This window comes from Crotalus tigris, unplaced genomic scaffold (genome assembly GCF_016545835.1).
Source record: "Crotalus tigris isolate CLP2741 ecotype Arizona unplaced genomic scaffold, ASM1654583v1 scf7180000017672.2133156, whole genome shotgun sequence".
NCBI lineage: Eukaryota > Metazoa > Chordata > Lepidosauria > Squamata > Viperidae > Crotalus > Crotalus tigris.
Genome location: NW_024096557.1, coordinates 1722626 through 1736434, shown reverse-complemented (window position 1 = coordinate 1736434; position 13809 = coordinate 1722626). Strand labels below are relative to the sequence as shown.

Sequence of the window (13809 nt, the reverse complement as noted above, 5' to 3'; positions counted from 1 at the left end):
GTTAGTTTTATTGTTATTAAATTATTTTCATAGTTACTAAATAGATTTCATAATGGAATTTATGTGACCACCTATTTCATGTGCATGACTAAGCAGTTTTCACTAGTTTATACATTTGTTCTAAGTTTGCTTGTTTTTTCAGTAGTACATAGAAACATTGTGAAATAAAAACATATTTTTCACATTTCATTTTAAAGCTGTGGACTTTTCAGTTTTGATTTAGTATAAGTATTAAAGATTAACCTTTAATATGCATAATGTAAATTTATAGATGTAAAGAACAGCCTGCAACAAATAAATGCTAAAATTATCGATGGGGAAATAATTAAATGATCTTTAAGATGGCTTGTAAAATGCACGAATCCTATAATACTTTATTTTCTTCAAGATAAATAAATTTTAAAATTAAATCAAGAAAGCAAAACCATATTAATTTACATATAGAAAACAGTTTTTTTAAAAAGCTGCATTAGCTTTTTAAAAGCTGTCCATTTCAGATTAATATATGCACATAGATCAAATAAGGAGTAATATTCATTAGTCTCTCCATTACATCTATAAAGAAATTATTCATAATTAGAGAGTGAATACATGATAAATTCCAGATTGTCTTTCTATTATAAAAGGATAGCCATTTTTGCTATTTCCATATTTGATGATGTGACCAGGTTGTTGTATTACAATTCAAGAGTTATATCACATCTTTAAACCATTTTTTAAAGGCAAAGCCAATATGTGATGTTTCATTAATCAGCTAGGTAGCATCAGTGCTAGTGAGTGTAAATCCATTTATGTACTGTTGCTTCCTGCTTGATTGACTTGTGTTATTCTGTTTATCTGCTGGAGGGAATGTGTTCTGATCTTTTTTGTTTCCTTTTAAGCTTTTGTTGTCTGTTTGAATCGTATGTAAATATGTTTTATTTTTCTATGTGTCTGTTGATAGCTAATTTTCTGAATGCCAAGCTTTCAGGAATTCCCTAACATTTTTAGATTTTGCTTGGTCTAAGATACTCAATGTTTCCCAATTGAAATTGTGTTTTAGTCATGTGTTCTGAAATTAAGGCTTTCATTGTGTCTTCTGACCCCTAGCTGTTGTTCACAAATGTGCTCTGCTAATCTTCTGCCTGCCTGTCTTTCACAGTGGCTATTATGGGCCTTATACTATAGATAACTCCTATGTTTTCCTATGGACTACTAGAGCTTTTGGTTTATTTAAGATGTTTTGGATGACTTTATTTGGTTTGATTGCTACAGGGATGTTGTGTGGTTGCAATAGTCTGTTGGTTGTTTCTGAGATATTTTTGATATATGGTCGTGTTCTCCTTTTCATAGTTTGTATTGCTTGTGATGTAATGGGTGTGCATTTTGTTGGAAAATGATGTATGGGCGGTTTGTTTCCCTTTTCTGGTGTTCCAAGTTGCTGCAGTGTGTTTGTACTCAATCAAAGCATTATCTGTTGCATCCAATAAGATTCTTGAACTAAGAATCTTCTTAAGACAATAATTATATTTAATATTCTTTAAGACACATCGTATGAACTCAATCCAAATTAATACTGCACCTTAATAGTATATTTTAAATTTTAAATGCTATAAATTTGTAATAATTTGTAATAATCCAGGACAAATTTCTGGTTCAGTTAGTAACTCACAGCTGCTAAAAATCAGGATAAGATTGTTTTATTATATTTGTATACACTTTCATTTGGTTTTGTAATGAATCAAAATCTCAAATTTGATTGCCCATTAGTTGATGATCTAAAGTACTGCATTCCTATTAGGTCATGAATTTTACCATAAAACATCCCCCCACTAGGATTCAAAGTTTCTTATAATGTGTAAGCTTATCATGTAAATAAGTGTCAGAATTACATTTCCTTCCCCAAACCTTTCAAATAAATACAATAACATTATGACTAAACAACTAAAAAAAGAGAAACGTAATTCAAAATGGTAAAACTAAAAATGAGGAATGTTGTAATTTCCATGATCAATTTACTAATAATTAAAAAAAATTAAGGCATTTATCTTTCCCATTAAAAACTTTTTAATAACTTGTTGAAGTTTCTAGAATATAAACAATATTTTTATATTATTTAATATTTATATCTAGATATATCTAGAGATCAAAACAGGCTGACAGTTGAAAACAAGAAAAAATTATAGTATAAAAATAATCCTCTAATTAATGAATCTTGGGTGCAGAATATCTAGTCATAATGACTTTTAAAGAAGCCTAGGAAAATTGACAACACCCATCTTTATTAAACTATCCAGCTGGAATACTGAGTATTTGCCTTTTTTTAAGAAAACATAGATAATTTCAAAATCTAAATATAGATAAAAGGGCTCATTCAGATTTAGACCACTTAAGATCGCTAAAGACTACTATTAAGCTCTGAGTAAATTGATACTTAAAAAAAAACAGTATAGTAATTAAGAATCATTTTCAACGTTAGTCTCTTTTCCTCAGTTTTAAGTTAGGTATTGCTTAAGTGTTCTTCAGTCGCTAAGTTGTATCCAGCTCTTCATTACTCCATGGTATATAATATTCCAGGCTCTCTTGTCATCCACTGACTGACCAAAAGTGCTTAAATGTTTAAGTAGGCTCATTCTAATTATATATTCTTTCAATTCTGATTGCTTGCTAAAGTTTGTATCTATCCTGTATAAAAAACACAGTTTTTAAGAGGAAATAAGCTAAATGTGCCTGATTATTATTACGCTCCACGTAAATATAATTTATCTGGTTTTGTTTGAACCATTTATTATGCTATTACATTTATTATACTATTATATGTATAATAATATGCTATTATATTTAAGAATGGATTTTATTGTAGCTAATACTGATAAGATTATAGTATGTTTCATCTATAATGGATTAGATATATCTTCTGTTGGCATTACATGTATGTATACAATTGTGAATATAATTTTAACACAATAATTAATGAATAGAACATTTCATGTCAGATCTGGAGTTTTCTTTGTAGTTAATTAGGTTAAGGTTAGGATTTTACTATTTTTTGAAACTGGTTTTCCTACAATTAGTAAAGTGAGGATCTATGATGAGAGTACAGATTTGCGTTTCTTCCTGAGGAAAGAAAATTCTTAATATGGACAACTTTTTTTAGCATTTTTACAGATTTCCTGTGATTCAGTTTTTTTTCCTTCTAATATTTTTTTAAAAATTAGGCACATTGATGATTTCCTCTAAAGTGCCTAGTGTTTGGAAGACCAATCAATGCTTCATCCAATTATTTATTTCCCCATGGATCACCAGGAGTGAATAATAGTTAACTTTCTTCGAGTACCTTAAAAAGTTTAAATGTCTTTCATTCCTCATGAAATCCCTCACCTCAGTATCTACAGGTAGTCCTTTACTTATGACCACAATTGAGACATGATTTCCAGATATAAGTTATTAGGTTGTAAATTAAGGCACCACATGAATGGACCTGAGTTTACATTTTTTGTGGTAGTCATTAAGCAAATCACTGAAAAGGTATGCAAATGGTCATTAAATGAATATTACAGTTGTAATTGCAAACACATTTTTACAAATGGCTTTTTTTGCTGGAAATTGGCAAAAAATGTCAGAAACAACAAAGAAGTTGCAAAGTGCAGTCATGTGGCTCAGAACCCTGCAACCAGTCATAAAGGTGAGCTGGTTGGCAAGCACCCAAAATACTGTCAGATTACCATGTGATGGAAGAGCACAACATTTTATGATGGCCAGAAGTGCTTTACAAGCCATAAAGAATTGAGGAAGCATCACACTGGAAGTGGTTGAGAAATTAAATTAATCCCATCTCCCCTCTCGCTCATCCTACTTTCTCCTTCCCCACCTTTTAGTTAAAGTTGATAATTTGTTTTTTATAGTGTTTTATTGTTATTATATACAAAGGTTTCTGTTGTGTTATTCTTTTTAATATTCTAAGCTGACCAAAGTCACCACATGATGAGCAGCAAACAAATTTAATAAATAATAACTTTTCTGAGACCATCATAATTTTGAATGGTCTTAAGCAACCAGCCATAAGTTGATACTACCTTTACTATCTGACTATTATGCAAACTACTTCATATGTTATTTCTCTTTCGCCAAATGTGAAAGTTTACTTTGTATATACTACTATTATGTCTACTTCTACCATGTGTTATTTATGACTTATTTATGATGATAATTGTGGAATAATCATCCATTAAAAAAATAAACCCATAACTTTCTTTGAACTTTATAGAGTTATTATTAAAACCTATTAATCCAAAAACTGGAAACATTACTATTTCTAAACTGGTATAAATGGCCAGTCTACAACTTTTCTAAATTTCTCATCAATCTAATAGAAATCCTGATCAAGATTTTTTAAAGAGTATTGATCTGTTTATTAGGACTCATAAATTGCCCATACAACTGCATTCCAAAGCTATTGCAGCTTCCAGTGCTCTTCAAAATCAAGTGAAGGAGAATAAAATTATATAGGAAGGTTTAGCTGAAGTTGTATATAGAATCTTGAAATATACCTGTTTGTATGTAGTGTACTTTATTTTCTGATTTGGCTTGATATTTTATTTCTTTTTATTTTACAGGAATCAAGTCTTCGTAACATGATGAAAGAAGATGGAAAACACTACTGTCAATTCCTAAAAAATATTTTTAACCTGGCACCATATTTTAAATAGTCCTTTGACTTCATAAATTGTGTATATTAAAACAGAGAAAAATGGAACACTGCGTCTTCTACAAATACTTAATAGAAAGATCTGGAAAAGACTATTGCATCTATCTTGCATCAGATTTGGGGAAAAAAGTATACATTTATTTGCTGAGCTAAATTTCAGTTCACATATAATACAGTAGATCCTAAGTGGAATAAAAAGAGAGCTTTTGTGGATACTTGTGTTGAACATGACTCATGGAGAAGATCTTGTCTCTGAGATGCACCAAGATTCCATTGTTCTAACGTACTTAGAGGGATTACTAATGCATCAGACAGCCGGAGGTTCGGGTTCTGTGGTTGACAAAAAGCCTACTAGTAATGCTGAAGATCAGAATTTCAGCGTTTCTGGAAATGCATCTCCCAGCTGTCAGAGAGATGGTGTTCCTAACACACATACATATAGAAGTTCTGGAATGTTGCATCATAAAAAGGCAAGATTGCTACAGTCTTCTGAAGACTGGAATGCTGAAAACAAAGGGCGACTGTCTGATTCTCTTGTGGATATAAATGAGAAAAAAGAAGCATTGTTGGCTGGCATGGTTGAAAATGTGCCTAAAAGCAAGCAAGATAGCACGTTGCTGGCTTCCTTACTACAGTCGTTTAGCTCTAGGTTGCAGAGTGTTGCTTTGTCGCAACAAATTAAGCAGAGCCTTAAAGAGCAAGGGTATTCGCTCAGCAATGATTCCTCGCAGGTAGAGAAAGACTTGAGGTGCTATGGTGTTGCATCCAGTCACTTGAAAACTTTGCTAAAGAAAAACAAATTGAAAGATGAAAAACTGGAGACTGGTCTGCCAGAGCTAACAACAAATCTAGTTCAAGATCAGTTTAAAGAATCTACACATTCAGGACAGAGTGGTTCAAAAGTGATAAATGAATCACTTTCTTGTGCTGCAAGATTACAAGCTGTTGCAAACATGGTAGAAAAAAGATCTAGTCCTGCTGCATCCCCTAAACCAAGTGTTGCCTGTAGCCAACTTGCTTTGCTTCTTTCAAGTGAAGCACACTTGCAGCAGTATTCCAGGGAACATGCTCTAAAAGCACAAAATGCTAATCAAATTGCAAGTGAGAGACTTTCTGCTATGGCAAGATTAAAAGAAACTGCTCCAAAAGATGTTAGTCATTTTAAACTATCAAAAGGAATGGAAAGCCATTTGAATGGTCAGGCAAGGTGTTCAAACAAAACAATAACCAATAAAAGCAATATCACAAATTTTCAGAGTCATATGGGCATAATTCATTCATCTCCAAAAATTATAAACTACAAAACATCAGAAAAAAATCATATGAAACCACCTACTAACAGTTTACTTTTGCACCTCCTGAAAAATCATAGTACTACTAAGCAGACCAAGCGATATGAACAAAATGACAGGTCCAATATTTTTGAGGAAAGCAGTACACCAACCACTGTTGATGAATACTCTGACAACAACCCAAGTTTTACGGAAGATGATAGTAGTGATGATGAAAGTTCCCATTCAAATTGTCTTCCTATAGATTTGTCTTTCAAACAAAAAACAAATACTCAAGATTCAGGGCAGCTAGAAAATTTAACTCAATCCTTGTTTCATAATTGGGAATCAAAAGTCCCATGTCTGGAAAACATAGAAGAAAAGGATACTTCTAAAAATACAAAATTGAATCCACATCAGAAAGTAACTTTACTGCAGTTACTACTTGGCCATAAGGAAGAAGAAAATACACCCAAAGTTAAAGAAACTGAAGGAACATTAGTTCCAGCTGATGTGTCGAAATTTAATTTTTCAATGTGTAACAGAACTCCTGTTATTGACTCTTCTAATACTAATCGAATAATTCCAGTACATACTCCTCCTTTGCAAACTTCTGCAAAAGCAGATTCACCTATCAACCTTTCACACAATTCTCCTTTAATGATAAAATGTAATTCACCGCCATATACCTGCATCATACAGCCTGAAAGACTAACTAATTCAGCTTCTAAACACTTGATAGATCTTACTATTCACAAAGAACTTCATGGAAGTAAACAGAATAAAAAAGAAACTTTACAAACACATTCATCTTTCAGTGCAAGTAAACTATTGCAAAACTTAGCTCAATGTGGGATGCAGTCTTCCATGTCAGTGGATAACCAAAGACAAGCAAGCAAACAACTGATGACTCCTAACACTGAGAAACCAGTAGGATTGATAGATGGACTAAATACTTCCCTGCTTCATAATGCATCATGTACACTTGAAAAAAACAGAATGCTCACTAATCAGTTTCTCCCAGGAGAACAAAAACTTCCCAGTTCAGAAATCCAAAATCTGCTAGAACGACGCACTGTGCTCCAGTTACTTCTGGGAACCTCCAACAAAAATATGAACGAAACAAAGGAAAAAATATTTTTAAAAGACGAGGGTTTACAAGATCCAACAGAAAAAGTTTTGAATGAACAAATACTAACTGTAAAAATAAAAGCTGAGCCTTCTGAGGAAGAATCCAGTGCCCTTCAGAATTCAAATGCTCAACAAATAATTGAAAATGTTAATAAAAAAATTCCAGAAATGACTCATTCATTAGAGAGAAATACAGCTATTTCTCCAGCATCAGAAGAATTTCAGTCCCAGTCTCTTACATCTCAAGACTTTTCCTTTTCAAAGAATGGACTTCTAAGTCGATTGCTGAGACAGAGTCAAGATGGTTGCTCTGCAGGTATCCTGGACAGGAGAAATCATGAACAGAGTTTTGTGGAATCAAAAAGTCACAGTATGCTCCCCAAAAAGAGAAAATTGCATTCTGATTCTTTAGAAGGTCCTTTAAAAATACTAAAAAGTAATAAAGGTAGAATATCTGATGTCATGAACAATCATAAGTCTAGTGCGGATGCTTTGTATGGGAGCTGTCTTAACCAAAAAGAATCTAAGTTCATCAAAACTGATTTTGAAATAAAATATTCTTCAGGTTATGGGTCAAATAATGAAAGTGAAAACAGAAGTTGGTCTAGAGAAAGTAAAGGATTTAATGTGCTAAAACAACTGCTGCTATCAGAAAATTGTGAAAAAGATATGTCTCAGCATAGAAATAACTTATCAGTAACAGATGGCAAAAAGAAAGGAAGCAAACATAACCTAACAAATAATGACAAACCTGAATTCAATGTTTCTCCTGTGCATACTCTCATGGGGAACCCCGGGCAACCAAGCAATTTCTTGGACTACCAAACATTTCAATATTCGGTTGCTATGAAGAGTCCTGCCAGTTCTCCCTTCACTGAACGTTTGGGAGGCACCGTATCATCAAAACCAGAATGTGACCAGTTTAGCATTTGCCATATACCTAATGAAAGGGGACCTCTAAAATGGGTCATCACTGATTCTGACAAAAATGACCTTGAGAGAGACTCCCCAAGACTGACCCAAACTAATCCAATATTGTATTACATGTTACAAAAGGGAGGAAACCCTATTAATATTCAGGAAACCCATAGCAAAAATGCTTGGAGAGATAAATCATTTATAGAAAATTCATCTTCTGTCACAATGAAGAAAGAGTTGTCTCCTGTCACAGAATGTAAAATATTTCCTAATAGAAGAAATATATACAGTAGCCATTCAAATAATAAGGTGTCCATTCAACATAATGGAGAAATATATGGACACTTAGAAAAGGTATTAACAATAAAAAAAGAGCCCGAATAAGTTAAAATCTTACAAAGTGTTTACAATCAGGTTTAAATATTTTCGTTGAATAAAATAATGTAAATCTAGCATGATTTGAGAAGAGCATGGTATAGCTATGGTTTTATTTGATGAAATTTTTTTACTGATATTTAAAATGCATACAGCTTTAGTTCTTTATTTTTGCTTTACTGGAAATTTATCACAATACATGTCATCATGACTTGTTAATTATATAAATGTCCATGAGTAATTTGCAGCTGGATTGTACTCAGTGAGTAACTGCTATTACTGTCCTTGCACATAAGTATGTGCTTATGTAAACCCATAATATTTTCCTTACATGTTTCAAAACCATGAAAGTGATAAATCACAGACATTTTAAAAGCTGTATGTGATTTGTACACATAGCAAACAAGAAATCACGTGAGCAGATTTTTTTTACATATACCTGGACGAATGTAGAAATAACGTTAGAGACAAAAGCAACTATAGTAAGATATGTAAAACAGGATCTTTTTTTGAGACAACTGGTGTTACTCATGTGTAATACAGTATGGTTTAAATACAAGATGGAAGTGCATTGTTCAACATCATATATTTTCTCTCACAACTGGGCTACTGTCATCTTATATTGTCTGCTCATTTATAAAATGTGAAGAATATTTTTATATATATAAATGGATCATCATCCAAGCCAAGTCATTTATTTGTTGGTTTTGTAATACTTATCAGTGTTAACTAGAGAATTGTACACAATGAAATTTCTAGTGCTTCCAAATGGCTTGTAATTTGTGTTTGCATAATCTGACAAAACCACAAGAAATACTGTCTTTAGTTGCCTTTACTAGACATTCAGCTGAAATAAATTAAAATCTAGGCTGTGACTTTAAAAAATAATGAAGCTGAATCATAAATTACTGGCAGCAAAAAATAAATCTCTTTCACTACTATTAATTGTTTTTTTTATTTGCATTTATTCAAATTTTCCAGGGAAATTAACATATGAATAAAGTTGAAAGATTCCAGACTCATGCTTAAAAAAAGAAAAAAAATCATGATAGTTGATCTATCATTGTGATCTATTTTTCATGAATTCATATATATAAAAGATTTATATAGCTAAGATGAAAGATGCATAAATTGTCAAATGTTCTAAACCAAGTCATGGTCATTTTTCAACTTTTTCTATCCAGAAATAAGAAAGGAAGTGTAAATTGGAAGAACTGATTTTTACATTTAAATGCCTTAAAATAAATTCTAAATTTGAATATAGAACTGGAAAATATTGTAAGGTAAATAAACTAAGCATCTACTAGTGTGAAAGATGTTATTTTATTGATTCATGGAATTCCAGATACCTAGAGATTACAAAGTTAAATAAAAAATAACTTAAATTTAGATTAGTTCCAGTAAAATGGTGGATTGTTTAAAATTCTATATAATTATAATTTTGAAGTACCAAAGCTGTTGATACTTTTATGTATAATTTTCTGCATTTCAAAGACATTACTTGGTAACATCTTTTATTGTGATTAAATCCAGATCAATTCAAGTCTTCCATGGATTTGAGTAAAATTGCATCTTGACAAAAAGCAAGCCTAGTGCAGCTCATTTCAGCAAGTTTAGTTATGTTGAAAATCTGTGTGTAATAGTTTTTGGTGACAGATTAAACTTTTATATAAACAGATATATATCATTGGATATATAACATTTTATCTAAATAAAATGAAAGGTTATGCTGAAAGGAAATGAGAAGGCAACTCTAATTGAAAATCCGGAAATTTATTTCCACAATAACTAATATGTCATCAAATGAATTATGAATAAAATGTAAATAGCGTAACATCGTCCAGTTAATGTTTTCCAGAAATGACCATTATTTCTTTCAGAAGTTAGCATAATATCCAGGTGCCATCAGTGACTTTATTCTCATAATTTTACCTAACCCTCATTATAACCATTACATGACCCATAGCAGTAGCAGCAAATTACTTGCTTCTTGCTTCAAATCTTAAGTGTAATATTGAAGTTCAAGTCCTATGTTCATTATAGGTGCAAAAAGCCCCAATGAAATTAAATTGAACTTTTTTTTTAGTTGCATATGTGTAAAAACATGGACAATGTGTTTGTTTTTAAATGGAACAAACACATTGTGCCTTGGAAGTTTTGCTGAATTATTCCAGGTGGCTGTGATTCACCAGAACTGAAGCACAGGATATTTTGGTTATTGTAGATTTCATTAAAACTGAAATCTGGAAGTCTCTTACAAGAGGAATAGTGCAAAGCTACGTACTGTGCCTTGCTCTTCTTTATCTTTTACATAGCCTTCTACATCAGGTCATTTACCAATCTTCCCTTTACCAACTTTTCTCTACTTCTCACTATGCTATGCTTGAAGGCAAGTACATCAGCAGCAGTCAAACTAGTGAAAGAATGATCTGGGAAGATTCGGGGGGGGGGGTATACTCAAGGATATTAGTCTGTGGAGATTCTCAGTCATCATGGTTGTCCCAAAGGTGCTTTTTCAAAAGACAACAGGAGTTTGTTTTTCTTGAAGATGTTTCGTTGAAGACTAAAGAAGTTTATTGGATGAGAAGCGAAAATTTGTCAAAAAAAAAAAAAGTCCAGTTGCCTTTTGAAAAAATACCTTTGGGTCAAGGTTATTGGCAACAGCTGTGCCTACCTACTCTGTATTCCCAATCCCTTTATATTTTCTAACTATTCTCCTCAACTTAATGTCTTTTGTTTTTGCCCATTGTCTCTTCCCTCCCACTTTCAATAACACATACTTTGGCCTAGGTGTAACATAAGTAACAAAAATGAATTTTCTGTGCATGGAATTGTTCATGCATAGAATTATTTGCAAGTTTCAATAGACCTGTATTAATGCACTATTATGGTGCCATCTTATAATGTATTCTCAAATATAACTTCTTTTGAGTTCCAAAGATTTTATTCACATAGTTGTGAATCAGTTTTTTATGTGTTTCTTTGCCTTACAGCATTTGGAATCAGCCATTTTAATATAGAATCTTACTTTTCAACTATTAAGTTATATTTGAGATCATATTTAATGGGCTTGACTGGTTTATTGTGTCTCAAACAAATTGGCATGAAAATCTGGCTAAAACTTTTTTTGCATAACTTTTAATAATACCGTTTAGTTGCTTTACTCTTCTTGCCAATTCAGCACCCACCCACACATGCATTATTTTGATAATAATCATTATTTAGCATTGCATTTTAGTATTTTATATTAGCAATTTCTAAATATTTCTAAAATTAGAAATATTTCAAACTGCAAACCTTAACTCAACTCAAACATTTACTTCCTTGACACAGCAAACATTTACTTCCTTGACACAGCAAAACTTAGAATTGCAGTTAAAATTAAAGTATATAAATCACATGCCTGAACTTGATTCATGTAATGCAGTTAAGTATGAGTTAAGTATTTAGATGCTAAATGAAGAGAAAGGTTTGATTTGAAGAAAAGGCAAATATTCCTGCAAGTGCTTTAGTTTCAGCTTAACCTCAGGGCTGAGAGCTAAAAAAACAAAGCAGTCAATTGTCTTTAAAAGTTATTTTAGGAACTAGGAATTATCCACTCCTTCTGTTTCCCTCTTTATTTTTATTTCTTCTTTTGATCCTATCTGAATCTCTGATCCTGCATAAATTCAGTTACAAAAGCATAAAATATATACAATAATAATAATAAAGTATATTAATCTTAATATACTTAATATACTTAATAAAGTATAATAATCTTCCATTATATGAAAACAATCATAAATTGAGATCTACCCAACATTTGGCATTCTATTTTACTAAGGAAAATGTTTTATTTTCTACACTTGACTGTGACCCCATGAACATAATAGGGCTTACTTCCAAGTGACTATTCATAATCTTGGGCTGCACAACTGAATCACATACATGCCTACCTGCAAATAAATACTACTCAGGTTTTGCACAAGTGCAACACCTCCATTTATTCACTTGTTTTTTTAGGTTTTCCAAGTGAGTTTGAAAAGAGATGTACTTCTTTAAGAAATCTGAGTTTCAATGCAATACCATTTTTTTTTTTCAGGATGAAAATGGTCTAATAAATAGCAGAAATCTACTGTAATTATTGAGATCAGAAATACTTGATTTTTGGGGTGTGCTCAGTCACCTTTAATTATTTTTCTGTAACAAGAAATATGTAATTTTTTTGTTAATATTTCATTTTCCCCTGGACCATCACTAATGAGAGCAAAATATTACCAGTTAATTCTCTGCTGCATCTTAGTTGAATGACCTGGCAAGTTATATTTTATATCTATATATATGTATACATATGTAAATATGTAGACTTCTTAACATGTTTAATTTTTTTTCTAAAAACTGATGTAAATAGTGGTTTCTTTAAAATACATATTTTGTATTATATCAAATGCAAAGAAATTAACATTTTAATCATTTTGTCTTGTATATTCCATGTATTAATAAATGTAAATATTATTGCATAGGTTTAACATTTTGCATGTATGTATACAGTGCAAGTCTGGAGGAATGTATAGAAAATGTTTTATTTAAAATTGTAATTATTGCTGCATGATAAATGCATGGGGGATCCTGTGCATCTCTGCAATGATAAAAATTGTCAAAACCAGATTATCCAACATCACTATATTCTGTTTCTGAACATGACTTTGCTATGGTATTTCAGCTTTGTGAAAGAATGTGCTTCAAATGAAAGAGCCTGGGGAAAAAGAACTACCTTTTAAACAAAAATATCCTATCCTTGCCCCCAATCACAAATATTGTTAAGTTTTTAATTTACAGTTAAAGCCACTGAAATTTTTTTTGCAGTATTTTCAGATAATGTAACCTTGTTTTGCATTGAAATACATACAAATTATGGGATTTATACGGCCTTTTTTGTTGTGAAGTTTTCACTGATTAAAAAAATAAAAATTCTCATTTTATTAAGACATGACTTATTCATGTAATGTCGCAAAACTGTACATATTGCAGTGTGAAGTTTTTTAAATTCTTTCAGTGTTTACTTCCTGCAGAAAATTTGAATAAATGAAAAAGTGCATTGAATTTGTAGTCTTAATCTATTGATTGCATTGTTTTGTTTGCAACCAAACAATAATTCTTAATTTAACATAATCTCCCCTTTTGTAGACTTCATCCATAAATCCCATATAGAGGAAAACATAAAATCCTTCTTAATATTTGCTGAATTAGAGCAGACAAATTTCTTCAAAGCTTTCTAGTTCATACCCTGTTGAAAATACCTAGCAACTTGTTTCTATTTATTTTATCTCCATCTTTATGTCCATACTTTCTTTGGGTTGCCATGCCCTCCTTTTGTCAGTGGTTTTACCTAGGTCCATTTGAACATGGTTCCCCTATTGAAAGGATTGAAGCACTGTAGGAGTTGAG

The 13809-nt window shown here is 31.6% G+C and overlaps 1 protein-coding gene across 4 annotated transcripts in view; it reads left to right on the top strand.

Annotated features, from left to right (window-relative positions):
- The window catches only part of NRIP1 (nuclear receptor interacting protein 1), a 99469-nt gene extending 86005 nt beyond the window's left edge, over positions 1 to 13464 (top strand). For all 4 annotated transcript variants that reach the window (XM_039337244.1, XM_039337246.1, XM_039337245.1 and 1 more), the window contains one exon: positions 4596 to 13464. In XM_039337244.1, coding sequence (XP_039193178.1) covers positions 4915 to 8391 — 3477 coding nt within the window. In that variant the 5' untranslated portion in view covers positions 4596 to 4914 and the 3' untranslated portion in view covers positions 8392 to 13464. The remainder of the gene's footprint in view (positions 1 to 4595) is intronic.
- Positions 13465 to 13809: the final 345 nt, after the last annotated feature.